This window comes from Leuresthes tenuis, unplaced genomic scaffold (assembly GCF_036924035.1).
Source record: "Leuresthes tenuis unplaced genomic scaffold, fLeuTen1.0.hap1 SCAF_11, whole genome shotgun sequence".
Taxonomy (NCBI): Eukaryota; Metazoa; Chordata; class Actinopteri; order Atheriniformes; family Atherinopsidae; genus Leuresthes; species Leuresthes tenuis.
In genome coordinates, this window is record NW_027325365.1 from 2,504,169 (window position 1) to 2,521,669 (window position 17,501).

Below are 17,501 nucleotides of genomic sequence, written 5' to 3' on the forward strand. Positions count from 1 at the left end.
AATGACTGTTTGATAAGGTTTGAAGTGTCTTATTCTGACTTGTTTCTGATGTTAAATGACAAAAGGGTGATGAGGTGAAGCTGTAGCTTCTGATTTCAGTTGTATGTAGTTAAATATGTAGATTTAAAAGGTTTAAGTGATACTGGCTGGATGCAAGAACTGGAGTGGAGAATTTGTTGTGTTGATTTGAACATGTCAGATCCTGATTTACCTTATCACCTTATGTCTTAGTGGTTTAAAAGCTCGGGTTTCTTTAGCACTTATTGTCTATTTGAAACAAGAGAATCTGATGAGGATCAGGTGTCCCTGACAGCTGCAAGTTTGTTGGTAAGCATGTGCCTCAGGTGTTATTGCAGATTAGCTTTAAGGGAGACAATAAATCAAATTATATCAAATAAAATCATTCCTCAAACACAGAAAAACAAGATTATTCCAACTCCAACCTGGACGACTGGAGCGTTGAACGTCTCCTCCACACTTTGACATAAAGTCTGCAGGTTCCTGGCACCGTCAAGCACTGCAGCCTCTGCCCACTCCCAGAATGCACCAGTGTGGAGTGAGCTATGAGGAAGCTGCACGGAAACAAAGAGTCGAACATAAACAGAAGGAAAACTTTATTAAAACCTAAAAGCTGCGGTAACTTCTTAAAAAACTCAGAGATCACAACCTGGTAACCTGGTGTGTGATTGTTGTGTCGTACCTGCTGTGCAAAGCTCTGGAACAGCTGCTCCATGTCTGCAGCCAGATCTTTATGCAGACAGCTGAATGTCCCCAACATGCTCCAGATCATCTGCAGAGCCAGGCCATTAAACCGAGGAAGCTCATTGAGGAGCAGCGTGTTGATTGTCCTAAGAGAAGAGAAAGGAGGGGAGATGCTTCCATTCAAAACTGGTAATAAGACGTTCCAATTTGGCTATAAATTCAGTTTATTAACGGTTATCAAGTAGATTATTGTCACATTTACAAAGCATATTCACTTAGATTATTCAGACAAAAATAGATATACTTTTTTATTTGCTCTGATGAGCAAAGACTGAATCACTTTGAAGAAAGAACTGGAAGTTATCATAGATTTGGCACATGTTTTACGCCAGATTTCTCTTCCTGACGCAACCCATCGGCACCAGAAATACTCTCACTCTGGCGTGAACTAACCAGAACTTTTGACTGGGCTTTGTGCCACTGAGTCATTATGAAAAAAGATGATCAAACCCTTCTGAACTAAGAGCCCATCGTAAGTTTGTGATAAAAATGTCTGCTAAATCAGTGCAGTGAAGGTTCAGAGTCAGTAATAAACAGCTGATGTCACCCACAGGAAGAGTTCTGTGATGTAGAACAGCACTGAATCATGTAATAAAATGTAATAAAAAGAGCGATTTGGGTCCAGTCTCCACGTTTTAAGCCCATTTTAAACACCATTTGACTCTCTACCTGTATGTGTTGGCCACAGCCTGTTCCTCGTAGCTCAGGTTGGATTTGGCTTCTATCACTTCATAATCTAGCAGCTTGTCGAGTCTCTTTCTGATGAGGTTCCTCGGGCCCACCAGGAGGTCACGGAGGGCACATAACGGCTTGTGGATCAACGTCCTCATCCTTTTCTCCTGAATGGAGGAAATGAAATCGTATGCCTCTCATGAGAAAACAGCCGTGTTTATCGGATGATCCGAGTTTCCTTTCAGCGACATCTAAAAGTAAAAGACTCACAAATGTAGGAAGGATCCACTGTCTGAGCGCAGTAGAGATCTCCTTGTAGCAAATGGGGGCCTTCTCTCCATCCATATCAAAGTCAAACTCCTCTGTCTTACAGTCCAGTAACCCCTGCAGACATCATATGATACAGTCAAACATTAGCAGGAGCAGCTTCTGAGTCCACTGAATCAGTCTTTTTAAGACAGTTTCAGCCCAAAGCTGAGGTGGATTCCTTAGAGGTTGAGGCAACAGCAGCAAAGCCTTACTACTTACTTTGTGCCAACTTGTATGAAGTATTAAAATGTTGATCTGTGTTGCTTGGGAACAGACAAAAAAAACCACTTGGAGGATAATTTTAGAGTCAGGCAGGATAGAAACTCGTGTTTTTGACCACAGGCCCTGAAATAACACCAGTTTCCTCAGACAGTGTGACTCAAACATAAGGAAAACAGATACACACTTATTTTCCAGGCAGTTGGACTAGATGGTCAAATCTAAATGGGGCCATGAAAAAGAGTCTTTTCCTTTTAAATATACAACACACCCAAAAAATGGTTGGTTGGATTTACTGGTACGTGTGAAATTAACTCCAAAAGTTTAATCTGTGATGAGGTTTCAAAGGATTCTCACAAGTGTCAGCAAAGAACAAGACAAACTCGATAAGTTGATTATATCTCAGGTATGTGGTGAGCCTGCAAACAAAGAAAAAGCATGCTTTGATTTCACTTTCCACCTGGGAGCTTTACTCTGAAGTTCAGTACCGTGAACCAGGGCAAAGAGCATTCCTGGCAGATAATAAAATGTTTATTATGCCTTTGATTAACACACAAGACTGGTTCTTTGAGCTTCTCTGTGTCCCTTATGATGACACTCACTCTTTCTTTGAGTCAAAAACAAAAGGTCAGAGCAGGGAAAAGGAACCTGACAGGCCTTCAGGCTCATTATCTGAAGTTATATGATGAAAATAAACATACCTGTAAGTGGAGCAGGTAAGTCTCCACATTCTTAAGAAGCTCCAGGATCCCGTTTTCCAGAACATAGAAGAAACCCTGCAGAGCATCAAACTCTTCGTCCACCAGCTGTAAAAGGATATAAGGAGAATAAAGGAGAATAAACAGATAAAACTCAACATAATAAAAGCAGAGAATGAGCTTCGGTTACGGCTTTCTGGGTCAAGAGGTTGGATCATTTGTTTAGGAACCTGCGATTTGGAATCATCCGAAGAACTACTTCTGCATAGTTCAGTCAATGCATTCATCACCATTAGATTCCCCATTAATAGCTCCTTTTAGTTTCCTTTTAAGGTTTACTGCTTCTCTGAAACCCTTCCCCGTGACTCAGCTTTAGCAACCACAACATGATGACGATGGCACAGATCAGTTCTGCTCTCTCTGCTGCTATTTTCAGTTCTAAATCAGACTTTAAACCAAATATGAGACGTAAAAAAAGATAAAAAGCTGGAATAAAAATGCAGGAGGTCCACAGATATGAACTCCTCCTTCGGTACCTGTCAATCATTAATCACTGAGGTGCAGCTGAAGGCGGGGTATGTACTCAGAGGCCTTTTATTGTTCAGAAGCATTCTGAAAACACCACTTCATTCATTCTAGCTCGGCTCACGTCTCTCGGGCCTAACCTGGGACACTGACTGGTCTTGGAACAGCATCCTACCTTGGGTGCCATCCCGGTCTCATGCTTGATTTGCTGGCTGAACCTCGCGGTCTTCTTTGCGATGCTGTGGGTGTTGAGGCGGTTGATCTTGTCCTTGATGGTCAGAGTTTCCGTCTTCTTGTATTTGTCAGCTACAGAAACATGAGGGGAACTTAAAACCTGCTCAGCGCTGTTGGGGCTCGCTTCTCTCATCTTAATAAAGCTAAACTACACAAATCTATGGCTTTATTTCGGTTGTGCACCGTCTTACCGACTTCTCTGAAGCGTTTGTACTCATTGATGCGGCAGTTTAAGGCGATGGAGGTGTGAGCAGTTTGCTCCAGCAGGGCATACGCTGGGTGGGAGGAGTCAGTGTGTTTCTGGATGGTCTGCAGGAGGAGGGGATAGCGGGCAATCCGCTGCACTGGCATCACCAAGAAGAAACTCAGAGAAGTGGCATTGACCTCCGGCCTGGAGAAAAAGATGGAGATAAACTTAAGAGGAAATGCAAAGCTGTTGCATTTGGTTTTGGTTCTTTCTGAGCCGACGTGAGACCAAACATCTTTAAATAAACCTACGCTGAGGCCTTGATAACTCTGATTATCTCGTTCCAAAGGACCTCCTTCTGTTTGAAGCTGTTCTCCACCACTGTAATGTGATTGTAGTTGGCCAAGTATTCCTTATAGGAGGCTTCGATGTCTGAAGACAAGCTGAGGAATGAATCGCCTGTAAGGAAAGAAAAATACATTTATATATTTACAAGATTCACTCAGGCAAACAGGAATAAAACAGGTCAATTTTCATTTTCAAAAAGACAAAGAAGCAGCTATTTTAAACTTTTAAAGGCTCATTTCTGGAGGGAAGAATGCTGTAATTCAAGTCTTCACTTACAGGAAAGTGTAAAGCCACACACTGTAATCCTTTTGAAAATGAAAGACTTAAATGACCTTCTTCTGAAAAGAAAACAGAAGCGGCTCCAGAGTTTTGGTGTAAGTATTTAAGAGCATCCCTTACAGAGAGTTTCCAGGAAATGAGGGTCACTGGCTTGAACCTGCTTCTGGTCCAGCAGGCTGAGGAGGCGGCTCGACACATCGATCACATCCTCGATGTAGAGGAACATGCTGTCCAGGTTTTCTGGGGGGGGCTTTGGTTGACATGCAGACGGATTGGGAGAAATAAAAAAGACACAAACATGCAAATCAGTTTCCCTTTAATGCAGCAACTTACTGTCCAACTGCAGACTTGATCATGTGGGCTGCAAGCAGAACAAAAGTCTATACTCAGTATTTTACTGAGGTGCGTCATGCAAAACATTTTTCCACCAGCCCATTCCCCACAGCCTTAAAAAGCTATGCAGCCACAACAAAATGCAACATAGATGGGGCCATCTATCCCCCGGGAGCTGCAACCAAACCCTAAATACAACAGAAACGAACATATGTGGTCCAATTATCTGAAAGTGGAGAAGCTTGAGTGCTTCCTTTCTTATCTCCGTTAGCATGAGACAGACTGGACCAGCCTCTATGAAGGGACAGACGAACCGTTTCTCTTCTCTTTGCACATCTCAGACTTTCAGTTGCTATCAGAGTCCTGTCATCTGCAGAAATTCTGTCAAAGTTGGACCGGTACCCGGGCCGCTTTGTGTCATGGAGCGGGAGCAATCGCCTCGTCTCCAATGTTAACAAAACAAGTTGTGTCTCAAACCCCAGCTGGTCGAGGCGGATGGACACCCTTCCTGGTTCTGGTTCTGCCAGAGGTTTCTTCCTGGTTCTGGTTCTGCCAGAGGTTTCTTCCTGGTTCTGGTTCTGCCAGAGGTTTCTTCCTGAGTCTGGTTCTGCCAGAGGTTTCTTCCTGGTTCTGCCAGAGGTTTCTTCCTGGTTCTGGTTCTGCCAGAGGTTTCTTCCTGAGTCTGGTTCTGCCAGAGGTTTCTTCCTGGTTCTGCCAGAGGTTTCTTCCTGGTTCTGGTTCTGCCAGAGGTTTCTTCCTGGTTCTGGTTCTGCCAGAGGTTTCTTCCTGGTTCTGCCAGAGGTTTCTTCCTGAGTCTGGTTCTGCCAGAGGTTTCTTCCTGGTTCTGCCAGAGGTTTCTTCCTGGTTCTGGTTCTGCCAGAGGTTTCTCCCCGGTTCTGGTTCTGCCAGAGGTTTCTTCCTGGTTCTGCCAGAGGTTTCTTCCTGGTTCTGGTTCTGCCAGAGGTTTCTTCCCGGTTCTGGTTCTGCCAGAGGTTTCTTCCTGGTTCTGGTTCTACCAGAGGTTTCTTCCTGGTTCTGCCAGAGGTTTCTTCCTGAGTCTGGTTCTGCCAGAGGTTTCTTCCTGGTTCTGCCAGAGGTTTCTTCCTGGTTCTGGTTCTGCCAGAGGTTTCTTCCTGAGTCTGGTTCTGCCAGAGGTTTCTTCCTGGTTCTGCCAGAGGTTTCTTCCTGGTTCTGGTTCTGCCAGAGGTTTCTTCCTGGTTCTGGTTCTGCCAGAGGTTTCTTCCTGGTTCTGGTTCTGCCAGAGGTTTCTTCCTGAGTCTGGTTCTGCCAGAGGTTTCTTCCTGGTTCTGCCAGAGGTTTCTTCCTGGTTCTGGTTCTGCCAGAGGTTTCTTCCTGGTTCTGGTTCTGCCAGAGGTTTCTTCCTGGTTCTGGTTCTGCCAGAGGTTTCTTCCTGAGTCTGGTTCTGCCAGAGGTTTCTTCCTGGTTCTGCCAGAGGTTTCTTCCTGGTTCTGGTTCTGCCAGAGGTTTCTTCCTGGTTCTGCCAGAGGTTTCTTCCTGAGTCTGGTTCTGCCAGAGGTTTCTTCCTGGTTCTGCCAGAGGTTTCTTCCTGGTTCTGGTTCTGCCAGAGGTTTCTCCCCGGTTCTGGTTCTGCCAGAGGTTTCTTCCTGGTTCTGCCAGAGGTTTCTTCCTGGTTCTGGTTCTGCCAGAGGTTTCTTCCCGGTTCTGGTTCTGCCAGAGGTTTCTTCCTGGTTCTGGTTCTACCAGAGGTTTCTTCCTGGTTCTGCCAGAGGTTTCTTCCTGAGTCTGGTTCTGCCAGAGGTTTCTTCCTGGTTCTGCCAGAGGTTTCTTCCTGGTTCTGGTTCTGCCAGAGGTTTCTTCCTGAGTCTGGTTCTGCCAGAGGTTTCTTCCTGGTTCTGCCAGAGGTTTCTTCCTGGTTCTGGTTCTGCCAGAGGTTTCTTCCTGGTTCTGGTTCTGCCAGAGGTTTCTTCCTGGTTCTGCTTCTGCCAGAGGCTTCTTCCTGGTTCTGGTTCTGCCAGAGGTTTCTTCCTGGTTCTGGTTCTGCCAGAGGTTTCTTCCTGAGTCTGGTTCTGCCAGAGGTTTCTTCCTGGTTCTGCCAGAGGTTTCTTCCTGGTTCTGGTTCTGCCAGAGGTTTCTTCCTGGTTCTGCTTCTGCCAGAGGCTTCTTCCTGGTTCTGGTTCTGCCAGAGGTTTCTTCCTGGTTCTGGTTCTGCCAGAGGTTTCTTCCTGGTTCTGGTTCTGCCAGAGGTTTCTTCCTGGTTCTGGTTCTGCCGGAGGTTTCTTCCTGGTTCTTCCAGAGGTTTCTTCCTGGTTCTGCTTCTGCCAGAGGCTTCTTCCTGGTTCTGGTTCTGCCAGAGGTTTCTTCCTGGTTCTGGTTCTGCCAGAGGTTTCTTCCTGGTTCTGCTTCTGCCAGAGGCTTCTTCCTGGTTCTGGTTCTGCCAGAGGTTTCTTCCTGGTTCTGGTTCTGCCAGAGGTTTCTTCCTGGTTCTGGTTCTGCCAGAGGTTTCTTCCTGGTTCTGGTTCTGCCGGAGGTTTCTTCCTGGTTCTTCCAGAGGTTTCTTCCTGGTTCTGGTTCTGCCAGAGGTTTCTTCCCAGTTCTGGTTCTTCCAGAGGTTTCTTCCTGGTTCTGCCAGAGGTTTCTTCCTGGTTCTGGTTCTGCCAGAGGTTTCTTCCTGTTAAAGGGAGTCGTTCCTTTCCACAGTCCCTCAGGCTCAGGACGGGAGATTGGACTGAAGACAAGTTCTGGTCCAATCTGTTGGTTTCCTTAGCTGGGATATTATTTTTGAATTGGCTCTATATGAATTAATTGGATTATGATTATAATGAATTGGCTTGAATTGGACTTTATTACTTAAATGCCTTGAGATGACAATTGTTGTAATCTGGCGCTTTATAAATAAAGTTTAATTGAATTGAATTGTGGATATTAGGAGCAGTAGGAACAGGCCTAAAACTATTCCCATCCTTCAGGGGAGGTGGAGGTGGCGGAGAACTAAAGATACTTCGGTGTTCATCTAGACAACAGACTGGAAATGCAACACTTCTAGACTTCTAACGTCTTGAGAAAGTTGAGGTTCTTTAGCATTTTGCAGTAAGATGTTGCATAACGTCTTTCCACTTCAGAGAAACATTTGTGCGAAGCTTTGCATTGACAGCCGATCAGCACTGACATTCTTCTTCTGTCACCAGGAGCTCTGCAGATTTGACAGGATGCATTCATCACTTGGCTGTCAGGTTGTACTTTACCACTAATCTTAGGACTGGGACATGGTATTTTTGGCAATTTGAGGGATTTTGAGGGAACAGAAGCAATCTCCCTCGCTGTTGATGGCAGAAAGATGATCCATGGAGGTGACCTTCGGCCCTTCTCTCCAAAAGGTGAATATTAGCTTGTTGCAACATGCTACAGAAACACTCGAGTGGTCAAATTCACACGAGTGAACCTGCGTTTTGCCATTTGAGCTTATTGTGGAAAGAAGAATGTTGCACAAGCTGCTGCTAAAGATGATGTTCAGCTCTATAAACCCTTCAGTCAGAGGCTTCTTCAGCTCCGTTTTAATACAGACCAGAACATTCAGTCCTGCTCTCATAGATAAAGCTTTAGAAAGAGTTTATGTGCAAAAAGAGGATGTTTTAGGATCATCTAACCGCCTTTTAACTCTATTTTTAGTTTTTCTTTCGGTGAATTCTTGGTTTTTCTTTTATAATGCAACACTTTTCAGACAAAAATCTCTCAAGAAACAGGAAAATTAACCTTTTTTTAAACCAAAAACAAATAAATCAACATCTAGTCTTAATAAAATCCTCGTAAAAGGATTTAAGTTGACACTTATGAGCAGCTATGGCTCACCTGTGAATGTCGAGCACGAGTTTTATCTTGCACATCTTAAACAAACCTACACAAAGTGGCAAGAATGACCCACTTTACAGAAGTCTAACTATTTAAAAGATAACATTGAAGAGTCACATCTTTCCATCAAGAGAAATGTTTTACAGAGAGAAAGAGTTCCAACTATAGTGAAGCATAAAGCCAACAAAACAATGGAAATGAGTGCATTTAAACACCAAGACTGTAAATATTAGCATAATCATATCATAACCACATTTTTCAGGTTTATCACAACACAAGACAGAAAGTTTTTGACTTATAAATGATTTCTTTGTGTGGGATTTTTGTCCCATTGCTGAATATTGTAGCTGAAAGAGCCATTTTGTCCTTCTATTCTATTCTAATGAGCCAACAGTGGGCACTAACTCATGGAAAATAGAACAATCCAGCAACTCATCTCTCTCACAACGGCAGTATTCATGTGGCATTATTCTTCTTCTCTCTTTCCAGCTGCCTTTCACTCTGCTGCCTTAACGCTTCCTCTGTCTGTCCCTTATCCATCATCTCATCAAATATCCCAAATATTCACCGGTTCATTTTTCCTCTCAGAGCTTATCACTTTAATTTCCTTCTCTTTTACCCGTCTCCGCTTCCCTGGTTGTGGCATCATTTTCATGTCCACATTTAAACTCTTCCAGCTCATAAAGTCAAATTACATTACGTTTATGAGGCCTCACTTCATTACCAAAATGATAATAAATGATTATTTTGCAATAATAAATATAATGAAAAGCTGGCAGCAGAGCAGTAATACTGCAGTAATACTGAGCTAAGTGACAACTTATTATAACTACTAAAACTATTAAAGCAGGGATTATCTCTGAGCAGCAGCATGCTCCCAGATGTTTACTTAAAAGTGCTCATGTTGTGCAAATCATGCTTCAAATTACACACTGAAGCCGTACAGTAAGTACAGTAATTAGGGCCCACCGCTGTGTTTAAAGGGCATTAGCCAATAATAAAACAGGAATAAAGATAATGGAGCAAAGTGCAGTTCAGCATCTTCTGAAAATAAACTCTTCCACATTATTTCAGTGCTTGAAGTCAATCGAGAGCATCCCTGAACAATCTGAGAACCCATCGGCTCTTGTCTGATGAATCAGCCTCTGTGGGGAGCAGCCAGCATTTTTTAAGGTTTCCAGTGGAGTCAATAGATATTCAGACAGGGAATATCCAGATATTAAGATATATATATATATCCAGATATATGATCCTAAGTTCAGTGTCAGTTGTGACATCCAGGAAGTATCTACTTTCTACAGCTGGATGTAGGATGTATGAAGCTGTCAGAGGGAAGCCCTGGTGCAGCTAATTTAGGTTAATCAAGGAGCTTAAATCAGGTAATATCCGAGCCCAAAGTTATTTTAACTTCATGCAGAGATCAGGTATGTCATCTGCACACAAGCACCTTCAGCTTTGCTTAATTAATTAGATTTCTGTGAAACCATGTTGGCATATTTTCTCTTAATGGAACCTTCCTGGTTAAATTAAAGGCAAATAAAATGAACAAATACAAACTGGAGAAGCTAAATCATTGTTGGGTGATAGCTGATGGTTTCAACCAATGTATTCTGCCTCTAACTTCCCATATGGACTGTTTAGCAGCAGAAAATTACAAAACTGAGCAAACCAGAAAGCTTCTGGTACCAGAATCTGGTCCGTACCTCCACAACATAAAGCAGGAACAGCCAAGCGATGGATTTATTCATACGATACTTCAGGTTTGCTGGTGTGAATGAGCTTTGCTGTGACTATTTCTCTTAAACAAATAAAGCACTGGATGCATCAAGGACCGCCGGGAGCTCAGTGCTTGAACTATAAGCTGTAATTATGTGATTATTTGTTTTACATCATCAATCATACCTGGAGTTTCTGCAGGTTGCGCCTGATTGTCACGGTACTAAGTTGCAGCATTCGAAGGTAATTCCTCTCAGACTGGACCAGTTCTTCAATAGCCATCAGCTGTCTTTGAGCTGCCCTCTCTTTAGCTGCTGCTTCCTCCTCTTCAGCCTTCTTTTTGGCCTCTTCAGCTTCCTCTGCCAGCCTTTCCTCTGATATTACGCTCTCCTCTGAGAAGCTATCCTGGGAGGAAAGCCTTACAATTGTTCGGACAGTATCTGTATTGACTTGTCCTAAGGAGTCCGTTGGTGACTCTTCTGTTTCCTCCTCTGAGAATTTCTCTCCAACTTGATCCTCGGTTCCATCGCTCTTCTCCTGAAGCTTTTCTCGCATTTGATTTTTCTGGGCAACCTTTTTTACTGCTCCCAGTGAAGACAGAGTGGAGGGAGCTGGTGTAGGAAGAGCCAGTGTGAAGGAGGAGGACTGGAGCCTCCTGGGCACCTCCATCATAGAGATCACTGTCAAAGAAGATATAAATGCATAAGATATTATCCCATAAGCATGAAACAGGTGTACGGTATAATAATTCTGATTACATCTATTACTATATGAAACATGATGGATGAACACAACATTTAACACTTACTGACTCCTATCAGCATGAGTGAGCAGCTCGAGGGTAAAAGGTACTTTCACCTACAATCCCTGACAAAAACAATGGAATGACCTCTCCTTAAAGGGGTATTTTTAAACCTGGACCTTATTTCCGGCATGAAATACGTTAATCTGCTCACCGAGAACAGTTTGGCGAAAGTCGGCGTCCTTCAGAGGATATTTAGATAACTGGAGATCCATATAACGGAGTGAACGGGGCTTAGAGGATGCAGCCTCTAAATAAGGCATTATCTGTCTTTATTTCACCAATACTTTAAGAAGAATGAATGAATGAACGTGTGCTATAGCTCTGTTAGCTCATAGTTGCTGTTATGTGGCTACTTGCAGCTATAGGAGAGCTAACGGAGGGATTTCTACACAGGCACTCTACTGGGACAGTTTTTATAGCTGAAAGCCTCAATATGAACACAGAGAAGTAGAGAAGAGGATAGAGCGAGGAAATAAAACAATGTATTCTGCAGAAAATGAAAGCAGGATATGTCAGGTGAGACAGAAACATGGTCAGGGACCACTTCATTCACAGCATGGCTGCAGCACAGTTTATTCACTCCGGTAAGAACGTCCATCTTACTCAAAGTCGTCGTTCACATCGTCTAAATCTGATAAATATCCTGCCATGTTGCACAAAACTATCAGCAGCAAACTCTGTGTGAAGTTAGCCGACTGTCACAGAGCACGGAGTGAATAAACTGTGCTGCAGGGGGGCGTGTGGATGAAGTGGTCCCAGTAGAGTGCCTGTGTAGAAATCCCTCCGTTAGCTCTCCTATAGCCGCAAGTAGCCACATAACAGCAGCTATGAGCTAACAGAGCTATAGCACACGTTCATTCATTCATTCTTCTTAAAGTATTGGTGAAATAAAGACAGATAATGCCTTATTTAGAGGCTGCATCCTCTAAGCCCCGTTCACTCCGTTATATGGATCTCCAGTTATCTAAATATCTTCCGAAGGACGCCGACTTTCACCAAACTGTTCTCAGTGAGTAGATTAACGTATTTCATGCCAGAAATAAGGTTTAAAAATACCGGAGTTCCCCTTTAAGCATGTTTATTAAGCTGTTTCATTCTTGAAATTCCCAGATATGACACAAAACATTTGAATTAACAGGTGAACATTCAGCTCATTAAACAGAATAAAGTCAAACTCTTTTAATCGAAGATATTTCTGTCAGAGCAGATTCTAGCAGAAATACCTGCACAAAGTCTGCAGGTAACAGACAGGAGTCGACGTTTGAGGCCGAACTGGAAGAAACCAACTGGAGGAACCTAAACCCTCCCTCACACCTCAGCAGAGGAAAACTACTGTGGGCTAAAGAGAAGCTGGCGTGGACCAGGTGATATTCAGCGTTGGACAAGGAGACGATGCTGGAACACGTCCAATAAACCACGAAGAAGAATGCCTGAAAAAACTAATTTCCACTCTCATGAATGATAAAGGGTTGATGCCAGGTAAAGGACCAGAGGAGATGGCAGCCATTACAGTTAAACTGTTAAAATGGTTTTATTATATTGCATTTTATACTTTTTTTTGTTGCTACGCTGCAACTGCAGCAGGAGAACTTCTTCTTTGACTCTCTGAGCATGAAAGTAACACATTAGATTAGAAAACTGGTCGTGTAAAGCAGCACATGCAGCTCTTTCTCTGTCAGCATCTCTCCTGTGTTTTCACAGCTGTTCCGTCTCAACAGCACACGTCAGAAACTGCAGATTTAACGCAAATATGATGCAGCTGTACGTCTGTTGTACAGAAGTTTTACTGGTTTAACTATCAGAGAACTATCAGAGGTCTTTAGTATTCCACAAACAACATCTGTGAGCTATTTGAAGAGTCAGTCACATCATCTCAGCCCTGATTCAAAGATCACTAAAGTAAATTAATAAGTTGATTTTGTGTATTTCTTATTTCAAACAGACATGCAGAGAGAAGGAGGCTAAAGTCATGGATACTCTGAGCAGAAGTTGGCTGAAAAGGAGGCTGAAGGGCTGCTTTTATTACCCACAACACAGTCCAGCTGAATGGCTCTCTAAGGTTTTAAGGGGTAGAGCCTGTGGACTTTTCTATCTTTGACTCAGTGATCATGATGTCTGTGTGAGGAGTTACTCAGAGGCCCAAAACTCTTTCCTAATCCTAAACTGGCCGATTCCACAGCATCACCTTTGCTGTTCTCAGGACTTTATGCAACTATCTCATGACATGTTGCACCTGTGCATTTCACCTTATGTTCACCTTCAACTGCAAAGAGCTGCTGAACAAACAAAATGAAGTACTTTTCCATATGTGAACATAGAAGATCTGTGTTACTTTGAAATGAATGTTAAGATTCGACCGTTTTAGTTCCCTCATAAAGTTGTAATTAGGGCAAAAAAGTACTCTTCAGATCAAAATGATGTACATGCAAAATAATTCACCCGTTTCTCATACTGTGAGTTCAGTTTATAGCGAATTAATGTACAGATTTTAAAGCTAATTGTGGTGTTTCGGCCTTTTTCACGGCAGGATTTCACTCTAAAGGCAGACAGGACGTGCCCTCTTTACCCTGCAGTTTATTATTCACACTGAGCAAACAGAAGGGGCAGCATGTGCTGTCCAACAGCATGCAAGCATTGCAGAATCAGAGGAATGACAGCATGTATTACACTGCACCGTCTCTCCCTTGCTCCTTAACATCCTAAACATGTGATTTGTTAGGCTCAATACTTCAAAGCAGTCAGAAGGTGAGGAGCTGCAGCCAATAAAAGACGAGTGAGGGGACACAAAAAGGTGAGATGATTCCACCAAAGAGTACCTGGAAAACAACATCGGTCTGCTTGGACTCAGGAGACTGAGCAGAATCTGGTTGAACTTTGGCGGGAACATGCATGCATCTTTGATATTCCTGCAGAACAACACAAAGGTGTGCAGGGAAACTGCCAGCTCTCTCCAACTAACAGGTGAGCATAACAGCTGCTTGTTTCATAGTGAGACATTAATGTAAAGACAAAGACTTGCTTCCTACAGATCAGTCTGAAGAAGTGTAGCAGAAAAATCACTGAAAATGAGCTCAACTTTGGCTCTTTTCACAAATTTTGTTCAAGTTGGAACCGATGCGCCTTCATTGTGCATTTGTGTCATATGTAAACATAAAGAGGAGGCATGTGGGGAGCTGATCCATCGATGATATGCCTCTGAGCCTGCAAGGGAGGCAGAAACAGAGGCTGGCATTGTGGAAGTCACTACTCCGACCAACCACGCCATCTGAATCCCAGACGGCGGCTTGATTTGTGAGCTGACCTCACATGAAGCTGAGAAAATGTGCTGATAAGTGTCCCCTATGTCTTGCATGTGTGAATAACCAAACCAGGACATCTTTCTTTGTGCTGATAAGCCACAATTGACATGTGAAAGGGGCTTTAAAGACCCATTCTCCTTGAATAGAAGCAGCAAAAAGGGCTTTTACGACCCTTAATGCTGGGGACAAACTGCAGTTAGTATTCGAAAGTGATGGTGATCCCAGCTGTAAGAGGTGTGAATGTTAGAGATGAATAAAGTCAGACAACACCTTCTCCTTTAGACAACTATGTTACTATTTTACCTCTGAGATGTTGCTTCGTTCTTTTAATGACAGAATTCTTAAAATGAACTCTTAAGTTTTAGCAAAGTTGTCTGAATATCTGGTCAAGGATGAGCTGAATAATCATGTATGTTTGCAACCTCGGTCATTTCTTTACGTTGCCTTCATCGCTACGAAGACCTTTGCTGCATTTTCCAGATGTTAACCATCTGTTGGAATGAAAACACTTTATTGGGGTGTGATCATCCAATTTGATCCTAACCTTCAACTGAAGGTTTTGGGATTTCTCAGCATGTGGTGATGTTGGGGATTACTGAGATTTACAGACAAAATCTCAGTAAATGTTTCTAAAAATGATAGAAATCAGTGTGGTATAAAACCCCTGAAAGTCAGGTTTTAATCTACTATCAGATATGCAATCGGTGCTACTAATACTATCTTTCTATAGTACTAATGATGACTCACCATCGTGCATCAGAGTCACAAACTAGCCTTAACCGTTCCATCCCAGAATAAGTGCACAGAGGGTGAAACATCTGTTGGTCACAAGCTGCCACAAACCTCACAGACAGTCACAACAACACTAAGAGCAACACAGGTCCATTAGGAGTATTTACAGATGGTCAGGGTGTCATTACCTTGAGCAGAAGCCCTGATTCAGCTGCAGTGAGCCATGATCTCCCCTCTGAGTCCGGACTGAAGCAGAATCTGCTGCACGGAAAACACAAACACTGGTGTAACTTTCTCCAGTGACTCACACACAGCAGGCTGCTGCTGGGCGGCAGGAGTGTGTGAGCGTGAATTTAAGTGTGTGTGTGTCAGAGAGACGCAGCGAATAAGTGTGTGAGGAAATGGGGGATGGGAGTGGACAGGAGGGTGGGATTAGGCTTCATAGAGGAAAAAGAGGGGAGGGTGGAGGAGAGACACACTCACAGACACACACACATGCTGCTGAATAAGCTGACTGACTGCAGCAGCTGTTTGGAACAGGAAGTGCTGCACCCCCAGGCAGAAGCCGATTGGCTGACAAGTCCTCAATAGTTTGAGGGACCAATCAGACGGCACCTCGAGGGGCTTCATGGGTCCCAATCAGGACCAGAGAAGACGGAGAGGTTGAAGTGATTGAAGTTTTCCTCTCACAGAAAACAAAAGCACCGTGGGACGGCCAATCTTCTTCAACTGCAAACGCTTGTCTGAATTATCTGCTGGGTAACAAACCGTGATTCAAACTCACGCCTTAACTTAGTTACTCCTTTGTCAGTCAGATTTGAAGAATTTAAGCAAACTTAATTTGGTTCTAAACAACTAAACAAAGTTGGATCTTACTGGTTAGCTCAGAGGGAAAGTTTGAATGAAGAGGAGCCTGTTATGTGATGATAGTCCACATGAATACTCAGAAATAAAGGAGCATTTCACCCAAAGACTTTCCTCCAAACCATCAATAGAGATTTGGTTTTATTTGTTATTCCGAGGCATGCGTGGGAAAACAACGCTTGATGAAGCTAAGTTGCTAAACTCATTGAAAAGCTTCATTCCTTTCAATACTGCTCAAAAAACTAGTCAACATTTGGCTTTTCAGCACAGTGTGAAAGTCCTCGATCAGCATCCTGGACATTCAAATACTGAGCATAATAAAGTATTAAATTAAATGAGTATTAAAACTGTGTGAGGAAACATTCAACACATTCTGCTGCTGCTTTTGACCTTATTGTGCACGTAAATCACTGCACAAACGTTGCTTAAAGTTACTCAAATGGAGGTTTTATCAGATGAGGCTGCGGTTATAATACAAAAATATGTGAATGAGAGCAGCTTTATTCAGAACTCGGCTCTATTCATGTACACCAACACTACATTTGGGACTAACTGAGTGTTTAAATGTGCTGATTTGACCTTATTTGGGTATGTTAGCTTTAAGAAGCTCAATTTAGTACAATTTCAGTCAGTCATTGTACCTGCATATTTTCTGGAGAGTTTGCTTTCTCAACTCTGACCTATAAATCATTTTAGCAGAAAAAAGGCTCCTAACTCAAGGGATGAACCAGTGTTGTGTCGACACAGAACAGACAACTTAGCAAAGAAGCCATTTTAAACTGGATCTTTAGGCACTTTGTTACCAGCAGCCTGTCACAAAGACACATCATTTGTTCCCATTTCTTTAGAAGCTCAATTTAGTACAATTTCAGTCAGACTAACAGGTTTACATCAATTTTAAAGGCCGAGTTCAGGGTGAACTAACATGTTTTTTTTTTCTAGCGTCATGTAATCAAGCTTATTGAGGAAGGCAAAGTTGTTTTGTCACATGCACTGAATGTGAGAAAACTATCTGACAACCCTCAGATGTCCCAGGTCATTTCTGACCGAATACAGCAGGTATCTGGCAGGAATTCAGTGATCAAGCTTGCATTTTGCAACCTTATCGGTTTGTATGATCAGCTGTTGCATTAAAACAACCTCCCAAATGAAATAAATCTCTCTCCATCATGCATCTGCCCAGCTACAGCTATGTGTCACCTCGCCTACACACACCCTCTGATGACACTCATATCAGTTTGTTTACTGGAAACAAGGTAATGGAAACATGAGTAAGTTTCAGCAGCACTTTCTTTCCCTATTAAAAAGAAACCCAACACTCTCAGCATCGGATTCTTCACACTTTGAGCTGATGGAGCTAGTTGAAAAAGTTTATTGTTAGAGTTAGTATTGAGTTATTGACCAAAGTCAGGAATACATCCTCTCTGGGCGTCATAAAATGGTGGAATACTCAACGTTTGTTCCCCAATTTCACAGAAAAACTGAAGTAAATCAAATATAAAATCTCTTATGGTCCCTTTATGTTGAACTGGGCAGTGAAAATAATTGTGGTGAAATGTTAGCATGAACCCATCCTGACACAATGAAGATATTCATAGCAGTCAGACACGATTAGTCTGGAATGAGGGAGGCGTGAAGGCAGTACGTCAGGGAGGAATGCTGCGGGGCAGCGCTCGTTTTAATCAGCTAAC

General features: G+C 43.0%; 1 protein-coding gene across 1 annotated transcript in view; it reads right to left on the reverse strand.

The window, feature by feature from the left end:
- Positions 1-15,443, reverse strand: part of arhgef37 (Rho guanine nucleotide exchange factor (GEF) 37) — a 29,567-nt gene extending 14,124 nt beyond the window's left edge. The window contains exons 1-11 of the mRNA XM_072395143.1: positions 15,135-15,443; positions 10,297-10,790; positions 4,354-4,483; positions 3,918-4,065; positions 3,611-3,810; positions 3,361-3,491; positions 2,664-2,768; positions 1,705-1,818; positions 1,432-1,601; positions 701-848; positions 444-572 (exon numbers count right to left, since the gene is read on the reverse strand). Of these exons, the coding sequence (XP_072251244.1) occupies positions 444-572; positions 701-848; positions 1,432-1,601; positions 1,705-1,818; positions 2,664-2,768; positions 3,361-3,491; positions 3,611-3,810; positions 3,918-4,065; positions 4,354-4,483; positions 10,297-10,782 (1,761 nt within the window). The 5' untranslated portion in view covers positions 10,783-10,790; positions 15,135-15,443. The remainder of the gene's footprint in view (positions 1-443; positions 573-700; positions 849-1,431; positions 1,602-1,704; positions 1,819-2,663; positions 2,769-3,360; positions 3,492-3,610; positions 3,811-3,917; positions 4,066-4,353; positions 4,484-10,296; positions 10,791-15,134) is intronic.
- Positions 15,444-17,501: the final 2,058 nt, after the last annotated feature.